The following is a 25,365-nucleotide window of genomic DNA, read 5'->3' as shown; positions in this document are numbered from 1 at the left end:
TAATATCATCCATTGAGGGTACTTGAGGACTGATGCTGAGAAATCCTGCACTAAGGGTGGGTTCACACTACGGAATACTACGGAGTAAGTTCCGGCGGATTCCATTGCTTGTACCTGCTCACAGCAGCACGTGTCTCCACCCGTGCCATAGACATCATTCATTTCCGTCTGCCGAAAGAATTGACATGTCAGTTCTTTTGGTGGAAGGCAGAATCCGCCTGGACATGGAATGGTGTCCATGGCACGGACTGACACGCGTGCCGCCATGAGCGGGTACGACTGACGGAATCTTATCCGCGCGGATTCTGTAGTGTGAACCTACCCTAAGATGGTGATGCCTAATTTAGCTGTCAACATTTTATACATGGAGAATCCATCTACAAAGCTGCTACTGAAACAAAGTGGTGACGTTTCTATCACAGGTCTCATACGTACTGTATATTGTCTAAACTTGGAAGACTGAGGCCATATACAAGAAGAAAGGTGTCATGTAGCACATAACAAATATATGCTTCGTCTTTCATCTGTTCTCCATCATGTGTCCTTGCTCTTATAGGCCCCCCCGGACCACCAGGAGGAGTGGTGGCAAGAAATGCAAAGGAAACCAGCATTGAGCTGAGCTGGAGTCGAGGGTTTGATAACCATAACCCAATCAGCCGTTATACTGTGGAGGTGACGGAACCGGGGAAGGATGAATGGAAGACGGCACGGACAGGTCAGTGTATTATGATAATTATAGAAGCAGGAAGCTCGAGCCTTACCACTAATGCTGCTGTAGGTATCACCATTGCAGTGTGGATGTTGTAGTCAGGTGAATGGAAAATTAAAGGTTATTTCTTCTAGAACTTCAGGTATCAGGTTTTGTTTAGCCGCCATGTTGGTAAATCAGACAGTGGTATACATGGGGGCTGTTGCATGGATATCATGTATGTACTCCTGCCTTCTACATATTTTCTAAGTGGTCAGGATAAGAAAGGTTTTCTAAGCACTTGCAGTGATACTTTGGCTGTGGATAATGTTTGACAGCTAAAGATATCGCCGCTGGGTGACGGTGTCTTTACACAGACAGATTATCTAACAGAAGCCAAAGCCAGGAATGGATTAGAAAAGAGGAGAAATCTCAGTCTTTCCTTTATGACCTGTTCTGTTTATAGTCTTTTTCCGGCTTTGGCTTCAAAAATCTGTCAGATCATCAGTGTGTGTAAACGCACCATAAGTGGGCGATGGCTGATCACTTACATGTCTTGGTCAGGATTTTACAGCAGTGTGTAATGGGTCAACCTGCACTGACAGACGATCTTCCTGCAGGAGTGTGACATTTACTTATCCCGACCCTGCCGTAAAAAGGCGTATTGGTCGGAATAGGCCCCATTAGTGATCTGTCTTACTATAAGTTTAGGGAACTATGAAAAGCAATATGTGAACAGAGAAGAGTATCATCCTGACTCCCCCCCCCCCCCCCCAGTGTATAGGCTTTGGGTTATTTGGGTGAACTCTGAGGTCTTTCCCCCATCCAGATCCTGCCACTGTGGAGGGCAATGCAGAATCCGCTTTGGTGGTGGGACTTACTCCATGGACTGACTATCTATTCCGAGTGGTGGCTAACAATATATTAGGAGCCGGTGAACCAAGCGCCCCATCAGCTGTAATAAGAACAAGAGAGGCTGGTGAGTAAATGAATCTAATATTTCCTATGCTCTATCATCCAGCCTGTTTGTGACTATAGAGGTGGTCGGGGAGCATAACTCCCACTGACTTTAATAGGAGTTGCTTAAACAGCATAGCCCCAAGAGCAGACCGGAGGGGGGTGGGGATCCCAGCGGGTGCATCCGCATCTAGGGAGTAATAATAGCAGATATGTCCCAGATGGGTATACTCCTTTAAGGGGTTAAAAATTATGGTAATTATACACAGGACAGAGTAATTGATGTCACAGCTCAGGGGTAACTAATGGAGTGATGTCACAGCTCAGGGGTAACTAATGTAGTGATGTCACAGCTCAGGGATAACTAACATAGTGATGTCACAGATCAGGGGTAACTAATGGAGTGATATCATAGCAGAGGTGTAATAAGCTAAAATTATTATGTTAATTTGTTTTCCCTGAGACCCATTGGCATCACAACATATGGGGTAAATTCGCCCCTGCGAGCCCCTGGGATGAAGGAATATTTAATGAAAAAATAACAATTAAATTTTAATCCCCTCCTCCATGAGGTATAAATAGGCTCCACCTCCCCCTAGACCTCAGTCTAATTATAAAGAAACATAAAACACAGGGAGGGAGTCTTGTGATGCCAATGGGTCTCAGGGAAAACAAATTAACATAATAATTTTAGCTTCCCTTACGTCCCATTGGCATCACAACATATGGGGAATTAGCAAGCATTATCCCCAATGGGCGGGTTATTTATTACGTCCGCATTAAGAACAGATCTTGCAAAGGTTGTTCTTGACAAGAAAGAAGTATCCAGCCTGAAATATCTCACAAAGGTAGTCAAAGAAGACCAGGTAGCTGCCTGGCATATGTCCTCAAGTGGCACAGCGGCACGCTCTGCCCAAGTGGAGGCCACAACTCTAGTAGAGTGAGCCCTGGTAAATTCTGGTGGATCCAGATCAGCAGAGGAGTAACATAAGGCAATGGAGTCACAGATCCATCTGGATATTGAAGGTTTTGAAGCCTTCCTCCCCTTGTTTTTTCCTGCGAAAGGGATAAAGAAATTCTCGTCTTTACGAAAATCACCTACTCTATGTAGATAGATCTTGATAGCTCTGGATACGTCCAATAAAGAAAAATCCAAGTCTTCTTCAGATGATCCAGTAGGAGAAAATACAGGCAATACTATAGGCTGGTTGATGTTGGCAAATGAAGCCACCTTAGGCAGGAATCCTGGAAGGAACCTAAGGATAACCTTGTCTTGGGAAAAAATCACGTATGGAGGTGCGCAGCCAAGGGCTTTAAGATCTCCAACTCTCTTAGCAGAGGTAATGGCTAGTAAAAGAGAAACTTTCAATGTTAACTTGGAGTCTACTTCCTCCCAAGGCTTAAAGGGAGGAAGACACAGGCGTCTCAACACAAAGGATAAGTCCCATGGGTCTACCTGCTTTACCAGGTTAGGCCTAGTCTAGCCTTAACAAAATTCTTTACCTCCAAGATCTGAAAAAAACGTGAGTTTAGGTGTGCAGAGAGGGCTGCTATCTGCACCTTGATGGAACTAGGTTTTAATCCTTTATAGAAGCCTTCCTGTAAAAACTCCAATGACTGGAGTAGAAGGTTTAAGTCCATCAATACTCGCACACCAATCTTGAAAAATCTTCCAAATACGTGCATAAGATTTATTTGTAGTGCTACTACGAGCGTGAGAAAGGGTATACTATACCTTCTCAGAAAAACTAGAGTCCAATACGGTCCTCTCAGTCTCCAAGCTGTCAAGCTAAGGCTGGAAAGATTCCTGCACAGATGTTGACCCTGGAATATTAGATCCGGATGCAGAGGTAACCATATTTATGGGCAGGGTGAACCATGACCTCTTCGGCCAGAAGGGAGTTATTATTATTACTGACGACTGATCTAGACTGATCTTCGTGAAACTCTGGGAATTATGGCTATGGGAGGAAAGATATACGCCAGCTGGTATGTCCATGGTATTGTCATTGAGTCCACTACCGTGGGATTGTCTGCCCTGTAAAGGGAACAGAAATTCCTCAGTTTGGCCTTGCTTGCTGATGCCATGAGGTCTCTCTGAGGAGGCCCCCACCTCTGGGTTAACTGAATGAACACTCTCCTTGAGAGAGACCATTCCCCCGGGAATGTCAGGCCTCGACTCGATCCGCCAATGTATTGTAGACACCCCTGATATGAATCGCAGAGAGTCTGGTTATTCTGGTTTCTGCCCAACAGAAAATCTTCTCTACTTCCTTGAGGAGAAAAGGGGATCTGGTACCTCCCTGTTTAGGTACGCCACACATGCCATGTCGTTCATCCGGATTCTGACTGCTCTCTGTAAAATAAGAGGAGAAAAATGAAGAAGAGCTGGGTAAATCGCTCTGAGCTCCCTCACGTTGGAGGGCAGAGCGGATTCCTGTTGACTCCAAGATCCTGCAGTCGTGATGACTATCAGATGAGCTCCCCAACCTGTTCCTGAAGCATCTGTCGTGATGGATACCCAGTGTGGTTCTGAAATTAAAACTCCATGTTTGACTTGTCTCCACCACATTAGAGAATGTCTTGTTTGAGTCGATAGAACATGCATCGCATCCAAGTCCTTCAGGCCTCGGTTCCATACTGTTAGTGCTTCTCTCTGAAGAAATCTCATGTGCCATAACGCCCATGGCACCGCGTCCGCAGCTGAGGCAAGGAGCCCTAGAAAGCGCATTAATGTTCTTATGGATACCTGACGAGGAGGAATTAGGAATTAAGTCTGATTTCTCTATGTTGATAAGCCAACCTAATTGTTGAAGTATGTCCTGGACATAGTTCAACTGAACTCTCAGAAGATCCTGAGTCTGAGTCATAATCAACCAATAGTCCAGGTAAGGGATAACTTTATCCCCTGTAAACGGAAGCGAACCATCATGGTGACACTACCTTTGTGAAAACAAAGGGTGCGGAGGTATTCCGGATGGAAGGACTTTGAATTGTAAGTGTCTTACCTTCCCCTGGATTTGGATGGCGATTCTTAAACTCCTGTGCGCCTTCAGAATCGGTACATGAAGATATGCATCCTGTAGATCTATGGTGACCATAAAATCTCCCTCCTGGAGGATAGATTTTACCAATCTTATGTTCTCCATGTGGAACGTCTTCTTTACAATGCACCTGTTGAGATATTGCAAATCTATAATAAGCCTCCACTTTCCGGATGGCTTCAGCACTAGAAACACTGGGGAGTAAACTCCCTGACCGATCTCGGATAGAGGAACATCCATTAGAGCCTCTTTGGAAAGGAGGTGAAGAATTTCTGTCTCTAGGACTAAGTGTCTTTCTGGCTTAAGATTTCTTGACAGAAGAAATCTTGGAGGAGGAAGAGATGATAAATAAAGGACATAACCATTTTGAATAATATTTAACACCCAGTGATCTTTCCTTAATTCTTCCCAGGCAGGGAGAAACAAACTCAGACGTGTTCCCATTGGACTGCTTCTGGCATCAGAAGTCTGGTTTCTTGTTGGTGTCCTTATTCTGCTGCTTCCTGGAACCTCTTCTGGAATAGATTCTTGACTAGTTTTTTTACGCTAACCTGGTTCCCTGAGATGCAGCATCGCAGAGGAAGTCAATGACCATAATGACCTTTTTTAAGGAGCGAAGGACCTTGTCCCTGCTAGCTCTACCTTCCAAATTTTCCTGGACCTTGGCCAGCCATCTTCTTAGGCTTCTAGAAACCTCAAAAGAAGATATGGAGACTGCCCCTTGGGCTGCCACTGCCGTATATGATCTCTTGAGGGCTACCTCCACCCTTCTATCCATCGGATCCTTAAGATTGGATCCGTCCTCTGCAGGCAGCACAGTACATTTCGACTGTTTGGCTATGGCCGGGTCCACCTTTGGAGGCTCAATCCAGTCCTTACATTGTTCTTCCTTGAGAACATATAAGGTCTTAAAACCTCTTGCTCAAACCCGGAGCCTCTTCCGGTTCCTTCCATTCCGCCTGTAACATAGACAATGAAGTCTCTCCCACAGAAAAAGCCCTAGGCTTTTTTTTTTTTTTTTTTGAGGAGGACGAATCCTTATCCTCTTCTATTTCCACAGGGTGTATTTCAGCTTGCACAGCTTAGCAGAGCTTGTGAATTCTATCAGCTGTGAAATACCCCTTGAATAATTCTTTCTCATCTTCAGAAGTAGAAGAGGTTTCAGAAGAAGAGGATGTTACTTAACTTCATCAATCACAGTAAAACTGAAAATGACCATAATCCTACAGCCATAAAGTAATATACTCAAAGGCTGGGAGTAGAGAGAGAAATACTCCATTTGGTCTTTATCTTAGGACACGGGCGGCGATTCTCATTAGCCGCTAAAGTCTTTTGCACATAGTCCTTGACCCATACTACTACATCCTGCACATCAGGCTCCTCATAGGTTTAGGTCTGCATGAAGGACAGCGTACTGAAACACATAGGCATTCATAAATATTTTTATGAAAGAAAGGATGAATCTTATCTGGAAAAAATGATCCTCCTACGGTATCCATAGCCGTCAGGTAGAGGAGTCTCACACTCGGCACATGAAGTGCTTCCTTAGAAGGTCTTTTGCCAGCAGCAGGACTGGTCTCCATTTCAGACATCTGCAAATAATCAATGGATTATAATACATATAAACCACTAGCCTGGCTAGAGTGATACCGGAAAGAGACACTAGGTGGCAGCAACACTTACTTTTAAGTATATAGAAGAGAGATCACAGCACTTTGCACAGATGATTTCTATTAGACCCAGATGAGCCACAGAAAACCCTTCCAGAGGAAGACAGCCAGACCTAGAGGTAGCAAAGCTTACCTTCTGCCTTAGACACGGCTAATCCGGCGTGCAGAGAGCGCGCGCGCTGACACCGCAGTGCTGAGACCCACGCAGCGCTGTGGGGTTCCACAGTCGAACGCGACTGGAAGAAAAGCCAGCGGCTCGGGTGACACGCAGAGTGCGTTCCAAGACGCACTAGGTAAGAAAAACTTAAAAGCTAAGACCTGCAGAGGCAAATATCAGGATACTACCTGGACACCGGCTCCAGCGGCATCCCAGCAATCATTACCTGGAGAGAAAACCTGAATGCAACAGGTAAACAAAGCATAAAACCGGAGGAGGGACAAAGTCCCCTAGGGCTAACAGCAACGAAGTAAAAAAAAAAGACTGAGGTCTAGGGGGAGGTGGAGCCTATTTATACCTCATGGAGGAGGGGATTAAAATTTAATTGTTATTTTTTCATTAAATATTCCTTCGTCCCAGGGGCTCGCAGGGGCGAATTTACCCCATATGTTGTGATGCCAATGGGACGTAAGGGAAGCAGGCTAACTACACTGAAATATTCTGCACATAATGATGTCTTAGTACAGGGATATTATTACGGGGTTATTATCTTTTAGGGTGGCTGTTGTGCCTTATGAGGAGCTAGGGTTTAGGCGTGGCTGCAGCCTCTTCTCCCACTATAAATATGCTTGTAGGCCCCTTGTTCTTAAAGGGGTTATCCAGCACTTTAAAAACATGGCCACTTTTCCACCACTCTCCAGTTCAGGTGTGGTTTGCAATTAAGCTCCATTTACTTCAATGGAACTGAGTTTCAAAGCCCACCCAATCTGGAGACCAGTGTGGTGCAAAAGTAGCCATGCTTATATACACCATATACACTATGACCAAGATTCATACTTAAAGGGGAAAAAAGAGAAAAAATATTGTTTCTAAATCCACTGGTGTCAGAAAGGTATATAAATTGGTAAATTACTTCTATTAAAAACTTATCATCTGATGTATGTCCTACAGGAAGTGGTGTATTCTTTCCAGTCTGACACAGTGCTCTCTGCTGCCACCTCTGTCCATGTCAGGAACTGTCCAGAGCAGCATCGAATCCCCATAGAAAAATTCTCCTGCTCTGGACAGTTCCTGACATGGACAGAGGTGGCAGCAGAAAGCACTGTGTCAGACTGAAGCCATTTATTTTCACAATTGTCCTCAGCTCTATTGCAGTGAATGGAACTGAATTGTAATACCATATGCAACCTGAAGACAGAGGTGGTGCTGTTTTTGCAAAAAAAGAAAGTTTCCTTGTTACTTCAAATCCTGGAGAACTCTTTAAAATAGAAGCAATTTACAAATATATCTGATACCAGTTTATTTAAAAACAATTTGTTAAATGGAGTACCCCTTTAATAATATTCATAATTCTAGTAAACACTTCATCTTTGCCGCTCATAATTGTGATACTTAACACTTTTCCCATTTTTTCCTCTAGTGCCAATTGTGGCCCCATCAGGACTTAATGGCGGAGGAGGGGCCCCAAATGAGCTCACAATCAACTGGAAGGTTAGTAAAAAAAAAAAATTATAAAAAACAACTAAAAACTTATCTGCTCTGGTTTTTATTTTAGTTGTTTTGAGTAATACCTGAGGTGTGTTTGCTAAGCAGAGTGCTTCAGAATTCTGTTGTAAGTTGCGTTTAAAATGTGGCGTACGGGCTGTGCACCGAGTTAAGGGCTTGTTCAGACAAGCAGAAAATGCCCCCAGAAATGTGCAGTCTCATTGACTTCAGTGGTGAATGCTCAAAACAGCCCAGAATAAAAATAATAAAAAGTGACGTTACTTTTTCAGAGCAGAGCAGCTTTCAGAATTCAAAATTAAAGGAGAAGTCCGGTGATTTTTAAAATCTGGCAGGGGTGAATTTGATTACAAGTAGAAACTAACCTCCCCCGTGCCTGCGGTGAGCGGTGGGACTGGTCTCAGGACCTCTGCCGGAAGGCATCCTCCCCCCCCCCCCCCCCCCCCCCCACACACACACACACACACACACACACACACATAAGTTGTGATGATGTCACAGCTCGGGGGGAAAAGGCCTGTCCTGGGTGATGGACTGGTCACTCAGCCAATCACTGACTGAAGCGACATCCTGTCACTGACTAAGTGACCAGTCCATCAGCCAGGCTGTGACATGTCAACTTCGGAGATCACAGAGCCCGGCAGGGGTCTCGAGGCCAGTCCTGCTGCTCAGCGCGGGAACAGGGAGAGGTAAGTTTATACTTGTAATCAAATTCGCCGCTGCCAGATTTTAAAAATGGACGGACATAATGTAAAAAAATCTGAGGGGTCTGGGGGAACATAACAATCAAGGGATACTTACCCATCCCAGTGCCCCTGCATCTCCACCGCTTACTGTCAGCCTCCGGTGTCCTGTCTCTCCCAGGTTCCTGTGTTGTCGCGATCTGGCAGGAAGTACCCGCTCAGCCAGTCAGTGACTGCAGAGGTGTCCCTCCCCAGTCACTGATTGGCTGAGGGGGCATTTCTGAGCAGGGTCGTGACATCACCATTGTTTCCCAACAGGTCCTAATGACTTGGATGGGGTCTGTCAGCCTATCCTAGCTAAGTGAAGCTTTGGCTGTCCAGGCATGATGGGAATTGTTGTTTTGCAACAGCTGGAGGGCCGGAGGTTCCCCTATTCCTGATGTAGACCCTGTGGGCCCTAGAAGAATATTTATAGGCCAGAGACATTTTTTTTATCCATTTTCCCCCAATCCAATGCTTTTTTATTGCACATCCAGCAGATTTGCCATGATTGTGACTACAGTATAAGCAACAAAGTAGACGTCAATCATTGCTTTCTCTATCTTTGTATAACAGCCCCTGGAGAGGCAGTACCAACATGGGGATGGCTTTGGATACATTGTTGCATTCAAAAGAACCACTGAGGAGTCCTGGCAGACGGTTAAAGTTCTTGGAGTGCAGTCTCAGCACTTTGTGTACAGAAATGAGAGCGTAGCAGCGTACACCCCCTTCAATGTCATGATCAAGGCTTTCAATCAAAAAGGAGAAGGACCCTTTAGCCTGGAGACCATTGTACATTCTGCAGAGGAAGGTATGATATACATGGGATTATCTGGTCCTGGAACAGTATTCGGTATCTTGGGTGCAAGTTACTGTATACCCATGTCCATTTCTTTATGCAAGTTTGACAGAGATGAGTGAACCTCGAGCGCACTTGGGTCCGTGCAAATCCGAGCGTGCTGCATTAGATTACTGGTGGCTGAAGAAGTTGGATGCAGCACTAAGGCTGCCTGGAAAACATGGCTACAACCTTTTGTCTATGGGCATAAGCATGCTTTTCAGGACTTCCTAGGGCTGCATCCAACTTCTTTAACCACCAGTACGCTCGGATTCACTTATCGCTCAATGTTTGACTGTTAGGGTATGTTCACACTGAGTAAGTATAGCGGAATTCCGCCGCCCTCAGTGTCCCACTGTCAGTGAATGAGAGGGTGCACGCTCCTCCGCAGACACTGCTCTTCTCAAAGAGGTGACATGTGAGAGCTCCACAGCAGAATTCCACCATACATACTCAGTGTGAACATACCCTTAGATCTTCCACTTTCTAAAAAGAAGTATTGGGGTTGGGGGGGGGGTTTATATATATATATATATATATATATACAGGGTGGTCCAAAAGTAGGTGGACAGTATGAGTAATAGGGTTATAAAGAGGGAGATTTATCAAACATGGTGTAAAGTGAAACTGGCTCAGTTGCCCGTAGCAACCAATCAGATTCCACCTTTCATTCCTCACAGACAGTTTAGAAAATGTAAGGTGGAATCTGATTGGTTGCTAGGGGCAACTGAGCCAGTTTCACTTTACACCATGTCACCATCTCCCCCTTCATAAACCTATTACACATACTGTCCACTGGAAAATGAAAACTAAATAAAAATGTTTAATTTTTTTTTTTGTCCCTAGAGCCAAGCGTGTCACCATCTGACGTAAAGGCGACATCTCTATCATCTTCTGAGATTAAGGTTGAGTGGAAGTCTGTGGCAGCTGTGAAGGGAGTCTTACTGGGCTATGAGGTAAGGGGCGCCCATTTTCCATCATGTACCCATGTTTGGAAGAAAATTACTTGGCAGTGATATAAGAACCGATAAAGGAGATCAGACCTTTATATGAGAACAAATAAGGAGATTAAGATAATGGCCACTTAAATGCTTTATAAGGGAATTTGTGGCTCTGGGGGTGGGGTTTTCGGGGGGTGGGGGGGACTCTGGCAATTTTATTTTTCTTTCAAATCAACTGGTTTCAGAAAGTTATATTGATGTGTAATATACTTAGATTTAAAAATCTCCAGTCTTCCAGTACTTATCAGCTGCTGTATGTCCTGCAGGAAGTGGTGTATTCTTTCCAGTCTGACACAGTGCTCTCTGCTGACACCTCTGTCCATGTCAGGAACTGTCCAGAGCAGGAGAGGTTTTCTATGGGGATTTGCTACTGCTCTGGACAGTTCCTGACATGGACAGAGGTGGCAGCAGAAAGCATTGTGTCAGACTGGAAAGACTATATCACTTCCTGCAGGAAGCAGCTGATAAGTACTGGAAGACTGGAGATTTTCAAATAGAAGTGAATTACAAATCTGTCTAACTTTCTGACACCAGTTGATTTGAAAGAAAAAAGTTTTGCCGGCGTTCCCCTTTAAGACCGTGTTAATTAACTGTGTAACCACAAACAGATCAGATACTGGAAGGCCGGTGATAGAGAAGGTGCCGCTGATAGGGTGAGATCGGAGAGCTTGGACACAGTTGCCATAGTGAGTGGTTTAAAGCCAAATACTCTATACCATGTGACAGTTCTCGCTTACAACAGAGCCGGCACTGGGCCACCGAGCCCCATCGCCAACGTTACCACCACCAAATCACGTAAGTAATACACAAGAAACTCCTATCATTAGTATGTTACTCTTTTATCATGCATTATATTATATTTAGACTGTGACTAGAGGACACTAAGCCATTTGTCCCTCCTCAGCTCCAAGCAGACCCCCAGGTAACATCTCCTGGACGCTATCCCGTTCCAGTGTCAGAATCAAGTGGGACCCAGTAATAGCAATGAGAAATGAGTCTTCTGTAACGGAATACAAGGTATTTAGTAACAATGGGGGATAAAGCCTCATTCTTTTTTGGTTCCCTTAGTTACAATGAATTCTACTATTTGTGCAGATACTTTATAGGGTGGATTCCCATTCAACTCCTACATTATATGTAACAAGCAAGACCCAAGCAGAGCTGCCACTCCCTGAAGGTGCCAACCATGTGACTATTCAGCTCCGTGCCACTGGACTGGGAGGGGATGGGGAGCCGGCAGAGGTGCATATTCCCACAACTTCAGGTACTGTTGTTTCTGCACTGTATGTTATTGGTAAAGGCAGCCGACGGGCAGTATTATACGGCCTGATCACAGTAAACGAGTTCTGATCTGCTAGATCCTCACATCTGCTGCACCTCACACCTATGGCTGACACTAATGCCTCTTGGCTACATTTAGAAACCAACGCCAGGATGTTGATATATAATTTGATCAAACTATATTGCCCCATGTACCACGTGCAGGTCCCCTGGCCCACAAGTCCCTACACTAAATCAACACTGTTGGTCAGCGACCGCAAACCCCGCAAAGCGAGCACAAGCAAGGAAGGGAGGACCAAACCCAAGGGACTCATGTGGGCCAGAAGACCTGCACCTGGTACATGAGGCAATATGGTTTGATCAAATTATATACCAACATCCTGGCGTTAGTTTTTAAATGTAGCCGAGAGGCATTAGTGTCAGCCATAGGTGTGGGGTGCAGCAGCTCCTTTCTCTCCATGTCTATCTATTACAGGGCTTGATTATGGTGTAGTGATATATATATCGTTAGGCGGGTTTGTCCAAGTCTGTCTTTACTCAGGCTACAATCACAAGTTCAGTAACTTTTCAGGACTAAATATGATGTCCGCAATTTGCAAAAAATTAATCCGTAATGCATCCATCATCCATATTTTTTGCAGATCGGCAAAGCTAAGGGAAGGTGATAAGTAAAATGAATCTGTCCCGCCTGAACAGCCCCCCCTATTTCCCCTGACTATTTCGATGTCCTAAGATAAGTCCGGTCCTGGGGTCAGCCTCAGTCTCTTGAGGCCGGTATTCGTGGGTTAAGGGGGGCGGCATTTACATACTTGCAGCAGAATTAAAATTCTCCCTGCTGCCACCTCTGTCCATGTCAGGAACTGTCCAGAGCAGCAGCAAATCCCCATAGAAAACCTCTCCTGCTCTGGACATTTCCTGACATGGACAGAGGTGGCAGCAGAGAACGCTGTGTCAGCCTGGATAGAATACACCACTTCCTGCAGGACATACAACAGCTGATAAGTACTGGAAGACTTGAGATTTTTTAATAAAAGTAAGTTACAAACCTCTGGCACTTGCTGGGACCAGTTGATTTAAAAGAAAACATTTTTGGTGACCAACCCCTTTAATGCTGCCCATAGTTTGGGCAGCATGAAACAAGTGATGGGTGATCTCTGAATATAGCACACACGCAGTGGCGGTCTTTGGCACCAAGCACCCCAAGCGATCGCTTGGGGCCCCCAACATCCAGGGGGGCCCCCACGCCCCGCTCTTGTGCTCAAGACCGCTGGAGAGGGCCGCTGCCCAGCTCGCTGCTGCCATTTGAACTGTAACTATGAGCACTCGTAACGAGCGCTCATAGTTACATGCAGCAGCACTGACAGGGTGGGAGACATTGGCCCCCTTCCTGTCAGTCACTCTTGTGGCCGCAGGAAGGGTTTTCCCTGCGGTCACAAGTGGCAGCTTTGTCCTTGTGGTGCCGGCGCTCCAGTGACATCACTGGAGCATCAGCGCCAGGACAAGGGGAGTGCGGCCTCTTGTGATCGCAGGAAAACCCTTCCTGCTGCCACAAGAGTGAAGAGAAGAGGAGACGCCCGGACCCAGGTGAGTATAAGTGTTTGTTTTATTGTGTTATACACTATAGGGGAGGGGGAGCACACAGGGGTCTGCTTAACTGGGGGAGCGCACATCGGGGGTCTATATAAATGGGGGGAGCACACAGGGGGGCTATATAACAGGCGGAGCACACAGGGGGGCTATAGACTACTGGGGCTTCACAGAGGGGTCTATATACTACTTGGGGCAGCAGAATGGGGTCTATATACAACTTGGAGAGCACACAGAGGTCTATATCCAAGTGGGGGAGCAAACAGGGGGCTATATACTACTGGGGGAGCACACAGAGGTCTATATACTACTGGTGGGGCACACAGGGGGTCTATATACTACTGGGGGAACATACAGGGGGTCTATATACTACTTGTGAGGCACACAGGTGGTCTATATATAACTGGGGGAGCACACAGGGGTCTGTATACTACTGGGGCAGCACACAAGGGGTCCATATAATACTGGTGGGGCACACAGGGGGTCTATATACTACTGGGGGAACCACACAGGGGGTTTATATACTACTGGAGGAGCACGCAGGGGTCTATATCCAAGTGGGGGAAGCACACAGGAGGTCTATATCCAAGTGGGTGAGCACACAGGGGGCCTATATACTAGTGGGGGAGCACACAGGGGGTCTGTATACTTCTAGGGGAGCACACGGGGGGGCTATATATAACTGGGGGAACACACAGGGGTCTATATACTACTGGGGGAAGCAAACAAGGGGTATATACTAGTGGGGGCAGGACACAAGGGGTATATACTATTGGGGGCAGCACACAAGGAGTATATATTACTGGCGGTAGCGCACAAGGGGTATATACTACTGGGGGCAACACACAGCGGTCTATTGTTTTGGAACGCGTGTCAAGGGGGGGGGGCCCCAGACATAACTTCGCTTGGGGCCCCAGAAATGCCAAGACCGCCCCTGCACACACCTTTACCATAGTGTCATGTGATATGTTTCTTACCTCCATGCTATCATGTAATTTATCGATTATAATGGTCCATTAATAAATTTTTCCCTCCACAGGAACCAGCATGATGGTAGAAAACTCTGCTTCTCAGACCTGCATGACTAAATCAGTGGCAGTCTTGGTTCTGATGAGGTATCTCGCAGTTTGAGGTGCTATGACTATTGCCCTGAAGATGGAAGATGGTTGACTCTAGCCTCTCACCTCCCAGAAGATGAAAATCCATCCCTAACAGCTAAAGACACCATTTTTCTGTAGAAGGCAGTACAGTATAAGCAAGAGAAAAAAAACACGAAAAACTTTTTGCTGGCGGAGCGTAAGTGTCCTATAGAGGCTAAAGGCATAGCGGCAGATGCATTTTCCTAACACTGACGTGGGCTTTCCTTTTAGAAGGTGGGGAGGGATGCAAGCACTTTTTTGATGGGACATATTTGGGGATTTTGTCTTATGAAGCCATGTGTACATGCTTTATAAATAGCAACCTTCTTTTTTTTACAATTGGCCTTTGTGTCCTTTTATTTCTCTCTTGCGGTGAACGTCGCAAAGCATCGTGCTCCAGAAGAGATTATAGCGGGTTTGTCAAGCTGGATTCTTTGGTAATGTTAGAAGGCAATAATTGAAAAAAACACAAAAACCTAAGGGCCCTATTACACAAATCGATAATCGCCCACATTTGGCCGATTATCGCTCAGTGTAATAGAGAGAACAATCAGCTGATGAAAAGGTCTGCTGAAAAGTCCTGCGTGCTGCAGCTTCAGAGCGACCTGTCTGAACTGACAAGCTGCTCTGAAGCTGCAGCGCACAGGACACGGGAAGAAGCAGACCGCAGGAGGAGCCCTGCAGCATGGATAGGTAATGTCTACTGTTAAAGCAAGGGCTGCAAGGACATGGGTAACAATGTCCATGCAGCCCTTGATAAACAATTATCGGGCCGTATTCATTGGGCCCTGATCGGCCTGTGTAAAAGGACCCTAAGGACTTATTCACACGTCCCGTGATTTAGGATCCATGATTACGGGCAATGTTAGGGGCCGTTATATTCTATGAGCCTATTTATATGATCCATGGCGCAAAGAAATAGGACATGTCATAACTAAGATGCATGTTTTTCACCGATTTCATGAAAAAGAGGGATCCCATGTCACCTGTATTGAGGGGGGGGGGGGGGGCGTTCTAAGGGATGTAGGGAGACCTGGCAGTGCATCCAACATCCCTCCATCCCTGGCAGCGCATCCCTAACCCCCTCAGGCCGGCATAGACATATTCACCAGAACCAGCATAGTCATCCATTGCTTCCTTCTCCAGGCTCCCAGGCACACAACTGACATCACTTATGCGCCAGGGAATCGGGAGAACGACCGCTAGGGGGATACGCTGATGTTCTGCAGAATGTTACACATTTAGCTCTGCTACATCTGTGGGATGTAGCACATATACGGATGCAAAATTGAATGTTTTTTCATGAATCAAAGAGGTAGATAGTGGACTTCAGTAGTGCCGGACTTTCTACTCTTTATACAAACTCAAGCATTCTGTGGTTGGTCCAAACCAGAGCCTGCAGCATTTGATTACCGCCGGCTGAAGAGGTTGGATGCAGCACTAGGGAGTCCTGGAAAGCATGGATACAGCCTATTGCCTATGACTGTATCCATGTTTTCCAGGCAGCATCCAACTTCTTCAGCCACTGGTAAATTTAAAAAAAATAATAAATCAAATGCATGCTCGGGTTTGGACAGACCCCAGAATGCTTGAGTTGAGTTCATCTCTGTATAAGGGATAAGAGCCAGTTCACATGACATTTTTGTATCCTGTTTTCATGGACAAATTTCACCGACCAACCAGCAAGAATATTGTCTCTTACAGACCTGTTAGTTTCTCTTTCAGAAGCTTCTCCTACTCAGCACTCATTACTGAGATTAACTGCACCAGTCCACACACTCAGTCAATCACACTCCAACCTCTCCACCATGGGCAAGTTGTCTAAGGACATGTAGACCTGAACAAGGCTGGGATGGGTGATCCAAAGGCAGCATGGGAAAAGGTCATGTGGTCAAATGAGACTAAATTAGAACTTATTGGTATTACCCCCAGTGCTGTGTTTGGAGGAAGTACAACCCCAAGAACACAGTTCCAGCTGTGAAGCATAGGGGTGGTAACATCATACTTTGAGGGTGCTTTTCTGCAAAGGGGACAGGACAACCGCACTGTATTGAAGGAACGATGAATGGGGCCATGTATTGCAAGATTTTGGACAACAACCTCCTTCCCTTAGTTAGAGCATGAAGATGGGTGGTGGCTGGGTCTTTCAGCATAACAATGACCTGAAACACACAGCTAGGGCAACTAAGGAGCCGCTCTATAAGAAGTATTGGCCTAGCCAATGTTCACACCTAAACCCAATAGATCTTTGAAGACTGCATTCACCCATTCTGTGAAGTTGTTCGTGATCACGTATCCATGATCATGGACAATTTTATAGCCCATTGCTTTCTACTGGGCTACTCACATCAAGGATTCGCAATCCGTTCCGTGAAATAATAGGACACGTCATAACTCGGACGAGATCACGGCACAGAATCCCCCATAGAAGTCTATGAGATCACTGATTGGAACAGATCTGACATTCGTGTACATCCGTGCAATCCGTAAAAAACATGGATGTGTGATTCTCTGGAATTCTTTTGATTGCATCCGCTTTTTTAAACAGGTATATATAGAATGTGCAGCATCTAAGATTGTGGATGGTGTGGAGCACATAAAGTAAGAGGGGTGACAGTATCACTTTTTACAGAAACAAACCGAATCATACTTGTAATAGACATGAATACAAACACAGCAGATTATGTTTGTTCATTACTAAGAAGATCCAATTACCGATAGGTAAAGTGTACAAGCAGGCCATACATACAGGTAGTCGACTATAAAGGAAACTTTTTATTGATGTATTATCCAGTTTCTCCAGTTTTTACTATTCTTCTACTCCTCTAAGACCTCCTTTTTGGCTGTATGTTTAGACCAGACCAACACTAAAACAACTATGGCTGTGAATAGACCTGCAGAACTCGCAATTCCAGCATAGGTAATGGATATTCCTCCATCGGCTTCCACTTTGTTGTCCACATGCTGTGTGGTCAGTCCTTCCGCCATCACGGCCAGCTTCTGCTTGTTGATGACATACTTGTCAAAGTCGATATCGATAATTCCAGGGGTAAAGATTCTAACGGCAAAGTAAACGCGTTTAACAAATTTCAGGTCGTCTTCCGTTTGCACGTCGCAGCGATAGGTTCCGGCATTTTTCTCCTGAATGGATTCAAATACAATGGTGGAATTCTTATTGTTCAGTGGTCGAAAACGGTTATCATTATTGCTCACCATCCCCAGGGCTACTTTCCAGTGGTAAAGTTTGGTGCCGCCTCGAGTTGCGGAGGATGGTAGGTGACAGTCCATAGAGAACCGATCGCCAACCTTCATGGTGAAGACTTGCATGCCGCATACCCAGTTAGTGAGACAATCCACCCTCACCACCTCACAGTCCTGCTGAATGCCAGACCTGTCCACAAGGCAACGTTTTTCTACCTTGCTGCCTAATCCACAGGTTACGCTGCATTCTGTGGTCTCTACAACCGCTCGGATAGAAACACTTTCCAATTCACGAGGTATGGTAACAGCAATAGGCGCCATATCTTGGGCAGAAGAATCAGTCATCTCGTATAAGAGTAGAACTAATGAGGACAGTATAAGGATTACCGGTCTTCTGCAAAATCCCATTGTGGTGAATGGACTGGTCCACTATTGTCCGGACATGGAATGATGATGAGCCTTCAGATTCTATGGTGACATCATAAAGAGATAAAAATCTCACTAACTTTCCTTTCTTTATTCTTAAAGGGGTTATCCAGCGCTACAAAAACATAGCCACTTTTCCGCCTCTCTTGTCTCCAGTTCAGGTGTGCTTTGCAATTACGCTCCATTTACTTCAATGGAACAGAGTTTGAAACCCCACCCAATCTGGAGACAAGAGAGGGGGCCATGTTTTTGTAGCGCTGGATAACCCCTTTAAAGGGTATCAATCAGCACGATTGTGGCCATATGTTTCCCAGCAGCAGTATAGATCTTCTGTGCAGCTCACAGAGCATATACCAGTCACAGCTGCAGCAGTAGCTTTACATAGCAGAAAAAGATGTTTGATTATGGAGAGGAGCAGCAACTAGTCATCTGGGTGGGGAACCTCCAGTGACTAGTCGCGGCCCTCTGTTTATGGAGTGAGATCAGTTGCTAATCTGTGCCTCCCTGAACATACAACTAATGGAGATATATACCAGCACACTGGTGAAAGGCTACAATTAAAATCTGTCTTTGCCAACATGGCTACTTTAATCAGTTATTGAGTGATTCAGGAGACATATTTAAAGGAGTACTCTTCCAGCCTTCAAGTACTTATCAGTTGCTGCATGCCCTGCAGGAAGTGGTGTGTTCTTTCCAGTCTGACACAGTTCTCTCTGCTGCCACCTCTGTCCATGTCAGGAACTGTCAAGAGGAGTAGAAAGTCCTGATAGAAAACCTCTCCTGCTCTGGACAGTTCCTGACACAGACATAAGCGGCAGCAGAGAGCACTGTGTCAGACTGGAAAGAATACACAACTTCCTGGCAGGGGCGGATCATACTGTACAGCTGCACAGGGCCTGAAACACCTGAGGGGACCAAGGCTCTTTAAATCACCCAGATCTGATCTTGTGATGGGCCCCTGAATGATGAGGCCTCCATGATGACAATAAATGGGAAGAAGAAGAAAGACTCACCTCCTACACACTCTCCTGAAGGCTGCTATATAACAGCTATACTTACTGTATCCAGGTCCAGTCTCCTGAAGGCTGCTATATAACAGCTATACTTACTGTATCCAGGTCCAGTCTCCTGAAGGCAGCTATATAACAGCTATTCTTACTGTATCCAGGTCCAGTCTCCTGAAGGCAGCTATATAACAGTTATACTTACTATATCCAGGTCCAGCCTCCTGAAGGCAGCTATATAACAGCTATACTTACTGTATCCAGGTCCAGTCTCATGAAGGAAGCTATATAACAGCTATACTTACTGTATCCAGGTCCAGTCTCCTGAAGGCTGCTATATAACAGCTATACTTACTGTATCCAGGTCCAGTCTCATGAAGGCAGCTATATAACAGCTATACTTACTGTATCCAGGTCCAGTCTCCTGAAGGCTGCTGTATAACAAAGCTATACTTACTGTATCCAGGTCCAGTCTCCTGAAGGCTGCTATATAACAGCTATACTTACTGTATCCAGGTCCAGTCTCCTGAAGGCAGCTATATAACAGCTATACTTACTGTATCCAGGTCCAGTGTCCTGAAGGCAGCTATATAACAGCTATACTTACTTGTATCCAGGCCCAGTCTCCTGAAGGCAGCTATATAACAGCTATACTTACTTGTATCCAGGCCCAGTCTCCTGAAGGCAGCTATATAACAGCCTTCAGGAGACTGGACCTGGATACAGTAAGTAAATATAAGTAAATATTAATGTAAATGACTAACATGTTTTACATAACATCACCTGCTGATTTAGAAAGTTATCGACAGGTACGCTTTAAGCACCAAACTTTTTTTTATCATCGTATTCCAAGAGTAGTGGCATGAAAGGTGTGGAGCGAGGACTAAACATATTAAAAATTAAAATTTTCCTATTGCCCTCTGGTCCTCATGGTTTTTAGGGCTGCATACGGCTTGTAATGTTTACTCAACGCGGGTGCATATACAGGACGCCAAGTTCAAGGAGTTCTGTCAGGTTCCTATAAGGTAGAGAGCTGCAGACAGGCATGAGGACTAGGATTTACAACCGCTAGTCACATGTATTGGGCTGTAAAAATGTGCAACATACTGTATCCTCCATGTCTGAACTCACCCTACATCATTCTGAGAGGCCATAAAAGCCTACGTCACAGTTTGATACTGTATAGAAGGTGAAATGGCTAAGACTGCTGTGCAATGTGCCCCAAGCTGAAACAACAACTTCCATTATGTCAGGACACACTCATGACATCAGAATACAACAAGCAGTGACCTCAAGTAAGTGACATAATTGGTGATGTCATCCCAGGGCACTAGAAAAGAAGGTGCAGAACCCCAGACTCTCTGTCCTCAGGGACTCCACACTAGCAATCATGCTGTCTGGACTGCCCGTATGTTCTGCCTGCATATACTGCCAGTTTGCTTCTAGTGCTTCTGACTTTTGAGAGGAAAGGATTGACAGGGGTTTTGCCATTTTTGGCAACCTCCTGTACTATGTGGTTCCAATCCTGGTGGCCTGTCTCTCCACCAGACACCAGAAAACCTTGATAGAAACCTTCAGCAACCTTCTGAACTGGGGCAACTCCATCAGCGACCTGCTCAGCTGGGACATCATCAGGGACCTGTGGAGGCTGAATGCTACCATCAGAAACCTGTTCAGGTGGAACTCTACCACTACCAACCTGCAGAGGCCCAGCTATAGGACCAACAGCCTACACGGTCCAAACTAGACTGCTCAGCAGGAATACGACCGCTGGAGATCCGATCAGCCTGATTTCCATCACCAGCCATCTCCACGGCGTGGCAACTGCCTTTTTTGCCCTGCCCAGCTGGATTAGCGCTATTAATGCTGTGCTCAGCTGCGTATTCACCACCAGCCGCCTACCAAGCTGCATTTTCACTAACAGCGACCTGCTCACCTGGATCACTGCCACTGTTCAACAGCTGAGTTGGATCACCACCACCAATGATTTAATGTCCTCGAACTGCACCACCAGTGACCTGATCATCTGGACCACCACCCTCACCTGCAACAGCTCGCGGCACATCTAGACAACCACAGCCAGCTGGATCACCACCAGCGCCGGTGAGCTGCTAAATTTGAGGAGCAGACTCAGCGAGAAGCTGGTGCCACATGTATTCAGCTACTCACCTGGTGACCAGCCTCTGCAATAGGTGGGTCTGGCATAATTACCAGTGACACATTGAGCTGCATCAACACCACCAGCAGGATACTGATCAGCTGTATAAACATCTTCTACGACTGATTCTACAATGCTTCACCAGCACCAAGGAGCTGAGGAAATGCATCGCCATCATCTCCCAGGCGCTGCTCAGGGGCTTCCCCGCCACCACCACCACCACACCCTGAGGGGCATCCCTACCACTGCCAGTAAATGATTTAAAATGCTAAATAAATGTTTTATTTGCTAAAAATTTATACTTATTGTACATAGGTGGGAATTTATTATAGACCAGCATTTTATATGTTGCTTTGAAGCAAAAATACATTGGAGTAAGGTGTTCCAAGGATGCAAGTGTGAAACAATGACATAAACACCATACACCACCTCTTACACTGTACCTGTCAGCTCTGCTCGCCCTAAGATGGCCGCTCCGCACAACTTACCGTTATTGTGTGAGGTGAGAACTACAACCAAGGTGGACGGCACACAGGACCTCCCCCTGCTGGTCACTCTCCTTCTCCAGCTCTTCTCTCTCCCGCTGGCTGTAGGAGTATATTCTCCCCGTTTTTCTGCTTGACACCAATCAAAAACAGTGGGCGGAAGTCTCGGTTGTGTCCTTATTTGCAGATAGTAACCAGTCACATATTAATTTGCTGTGGTAAAGGGGAGCTCTGATTGGTTGCTATGGGCTACAAAGGACACTAAGGGCAATTTATTGTGCCGTCTTATAGTAAGAGACCCATAGCAACCAATCACAGCTCAGCTTTCATTTCTTACATTGCTCTGGAAAAATGAAAGCTGAGCTATGATTGGTTGCTATGGGCAACAAAGAGACTCTTATCATTAAAAAGCTTAAAGTGACACTGTCACCCCATTTTGTCATTTTAAAATCATTAAAAAGATTTAAATGACTTATGTAGCTGTCTCCATACCTTATTTCAGATTATTAATCATGGTGCTTGTTCTTGAGAAAAGTGTACTTTTATCCGCTTGTTTCTGCGCCACATGGGCGTGGCTAAGTCTCTGATGCGCACAGCCAGCAGCAATTCCATGCGGTATTGCGCAGGCGCAGTGCGGCTGTCCTGCTTGTACTGCGCCTGCGCAATACCGCATGGAATCGCTGCTGGCTGTGCGGACGCAGATGTACTTTACATGAATGACCCCACCGTGCCTGGGCCTGATGAAATCCGCGGCTGCAGGATGGTGCTGGTGGCTGGCTAATGCAGGACAAGCGCAATCAGTCAATGCGCATGCGCGGGACATAAACGGGATGCACACGCATCACGCTAAGGCTGATGTGAACGCGCATGTCCACAGATACCAGCACGGGCTGGGAGGGGAGGGCCAAACAAGATGGAGGCCGCTGCTGCAGAGGGGCCTAAACAGATGACATCACAAAGGGGGCGGAGTCATCAGGGTGTAGTGGGCGGAATGATGTAGCGCATTAGAGACTAAGCCACGCCCATGTGGCGCAGTAACAAGCAGATAAAAGTACACTTTTCTCAAGAACAAGCACCATGATTAATAATCTGAAATAAGGTATGGAGACAGCTACATTAGTCATTTAAACCCTTTTAGTGATTTAAAAATGACAAAATGGGGTGACAGTCTCACTTTAACAAATCACCCCCATTCTTAGTAAAAGGTTGCGTTCACACTTGGTGTTTTTGTTACATTTTTGCCAATTTCCTGGCTAATTTGCTGCGAATTGTGCAAATTCTTTAAAATAGCAGCATTTTTGGCCTTGATTATGGTGAAACTGGCAAAAGGGCACAATGTTATTGCAAATTGCAGGAAAAATGTGGCAAAAACAAATCAAAAACACAATAAAGACACTGTAAAAACCCAAGGGAGATCTTACACAGTTCCTTGGCTGCCGAGGGCAGCTAGTAACAAGTTCAGGTGCTATGTTATAATCGTTGGGTGGGGAGGCGCCAATGCTCACATGTGGTGCTAATTTATAATTGGGGGGCACTGATCAATGCTCACATGTGGTGCTAATTTATAATTGGGGGGCACTGATCAATGCTCATATGTTGCGCTAAATTATACATTTACTCCCGTTAACTGATCTTCTGCAGCCCTGCACTTTTAGGGTGCGCTTACACACATCCGCAGCAGATTGATGCTGTATTCAGTTATCTAGTCAGATCTGCACCATCAAATCTGCTGCGCATCCTGTATGTGTGAAGCTACCCTTAAAGCCACTCTGTACCCACAATCTTAGTTCCCTCTGTACGACTGTACCCTCAAGCCTGCTCCATAGCAGGTACAGTAGCTGCACCAGAGAGCCGTTGATGTCAGTTATGACCCTGAAGGAGCCAATCCATTGTGATAGCAGTGCAATGCCTAGGCTCATACCATATGCCTGTGGCAAATCATACCATCAGATTACTGGTAAACCAATTCAATGCATAACATTGCAATGGCAATGCACTAAATTGAATAGGAAATCAAATGATTGCCAAAAGGCAAGTCAAAAAGTGTTTTTAAAAATATCACCACCAGGATAAAAAAAAATCAAAATCACCAGCTTTTCCCATTTCAAATTTTAAAAAAAATATAAAAACATAAAGCCCCCAGACAGCTTTGTAGAAAAAAAAGTGAATGAAAACATGACAGACACCTGGGCCAGACAGTCCATCTGGCAAATGCCAGATGAGCCGTTGTCCTAAGTTTGTCTGGTCTCACGTACAGCCTGACGGCTCTTCCCCCGCATGGTGTGTACGATCATCAGCTATAGTAGTAGTATGCCCATCTGTCAAGGGGACAGGGTTTTAGAGCAATGCCATGGGACCTAGTCACTCACCTCCTCAGTATTTCAGTCAGCAAAGTCCAAACGGTAAAGCAAGGCTGACATTAGCTGCCGTAAAGTTGTGGGGGGTGAGCAGCTGTGTTACTGTATGTGATGTTTGCGCAGCTCTCAGGCACTGCTCATTGCCCTCCCCAGCTGGGCTGTAAATTCATCTAGATCCTGATGGATTGATCCTGGTCCTGATGGTCCAGCATTGAGAAAACAGCAAAGTGTGGGGTCTCCTGACTTTAGCATTGTTACCAAGTCTTCTTGTGAACTTGCGCACTGCTATAGACAGAGACAGCGGATCAGCCCTTCTCTGGACACAGCCAGAGAACTTTCAGATAACTCAGTTTTCTACCTCTATGACTGGACTGGTAACAGAGGAGGTTGTAAGCCCCTACAGGACCCTCATACATGAGACTAGGATGAGAGGATCCTTGGAGTACAGTCATACATAGTGGAAATAGAGCCCACAGTACAGCATGGACCACAGGAAAAATGGGGTGACAGTATCACTTTAAAATCACTAGCCCTGCAAAATTTCCCTGTGCTGTTTAGGTCTGATTAACAACTGGGTGGTACTGTCCCCAATGTGATAAGTCCATCCATCCTCTGATACTGACAGCAAAGCTTAGAAACAGGCCTTTGACAAGGGAAATTGTAACACAGTCGTCAATTTATTTACACACTTCTGGGAGGGGGAAAAAAAAAAAAAAGATTTAGTCTGTGTTCACATTGCAGTCCATTCCATCAGTTTTATGCAAAAAAAAAAAAAAATAATGCATTTTTGTGCATCTGGTTTTCAATTGACTTCAAATTATCTATCTATCTATCTATATATATATATATATATATATATATATATATATATATATATATATATAAACACATCCATTTTTTAGCATACACACACAACAATGTTGTCAATCACCCCCCCCCCCCCCCCATAAAAGAGAAAAAAAAAACACTGCAAAAGCACAGTGTGACCGCAGCCATCTGTGAGAAGACCACCCAGAATTGTTATTTTATAACAGGAATGGGGAACCTTCAGCCCTCCAGCTGTTACAAAACTACAAATTCCCATAATGACTGGACAGCCAAAGCTAAAGCTGGAGGGCCGGAAGGTTCCCCATCCCTGTTTTATGAG

At 45.5% G+C, this 25,365-nt stretch overlaps 2 protein-coding genes across 5 annotated transcripts in view; one reads left to right on the top strand and one right to left on the bottom strand.

Annotated features, from left to right (window-relative positions):
* The window catches only part of CNTN2 (contactin 2), a 79,765-nt gene extending 64,861 nt beyond the window's left edge, over positions 1–14,904 (top strand). For both annotated transcript variants that reach the window (XM_069946359.1, XM_069946360.1), the window contains exons 15-23: positions 557–715; positions 1,518–1,667; positions 7,937–8,007; positions 9,318–9,552; positions 10,426–10,535; positions 11,189–11,375; positions 11,485–11,597; positions 11,676–11,844; positions 14,488–14,904. In XM_069946359.1, the coding sequence (XP_069802460.1) occupies positions 557–715; positions 1,518–1,667; positions 7,937–8,007; positions 9,318–9,552; positions 10,426–10,535; positions 11,189–11,375; positions 11,485–11,597; positions 11,676–11,844; positions 14,488–14,579 (1,286 nt within the window). In that variant the 3' untranslated portion in view covers positions 14,580–14,904. The remainder of the gene's footprint in view (positions 1–556; positions 716–1,517; positions 1,668–7,936; positions 8,008–9,317; positions 9,553–10,425; positions 10,536–11,188; positions 11,376–11,484; positions 11,598–11,675; positions 11,845–14,487) is intronic.
* Positions 14,905–17,374: 2,470 nt separating this feature from the next.
* Positions 17,375–24,304, bottom strand: TMEM81 (transmembrane protein 81). 3 transcript variants are annotated; one of them, XM_069946362.1, is made up of 3 exons: positions 24,231–24,304; positions 21,865–21,990; positions 17,375–18,256 (listed from the first exon to the last, which is right to left on the bottom strand). In XM_069946362.1, exon 3 carries the CDS (start codon positions 18,194–18,196, stop codon positions 17,405–17,407), a length of 792 nt encoding a protein of 263 aa, XP_069802463.1. In that variant the 5' UTR covers positions 18,197–18,256; positions 21,865–21,990; positions 24,231–24,304; the 3' UTR covers positions 17,375–17,404. The 3 variants fall into 3 exon arrangements, with proteins under 3 accessions (XP_069802463.1, XP_069802462.1, XP_069802464.1); XM_069946361.1 differs by lacking the exon at positions 24,231–24,304 and adding an exon at positions 23,669–23,745; XM_069946363.1 differs by lacking the exon at positions 24,231–24,304 and adding an exon at positions 22,354–22,368.
* Positions 24,305–25,365: the final 1,061 nt, after the last annotated feature.

The sequence above is a fragment of the Dendropsophus ebraccatus genome, chromosome 11 (assembly GCF_027789765.1).
Source record: "Dendropsophus ebraccatus isolate aDenEbr1 chromosome 11, aDenEbr1.pat, whole genome shotgun sequence".
In the NCBI taxonomy this organism is placed as follows: Eukaryota; Metazoa; Chordata; class Amphibia; order Anura; family Hylidae; genus Dendropsophus; species Dendropsophus ebraccatus.
Note: the sequence above shows the minus strand (reverse complement) of the source record. Positions and strands in the feature narration are given on the sequence as shown.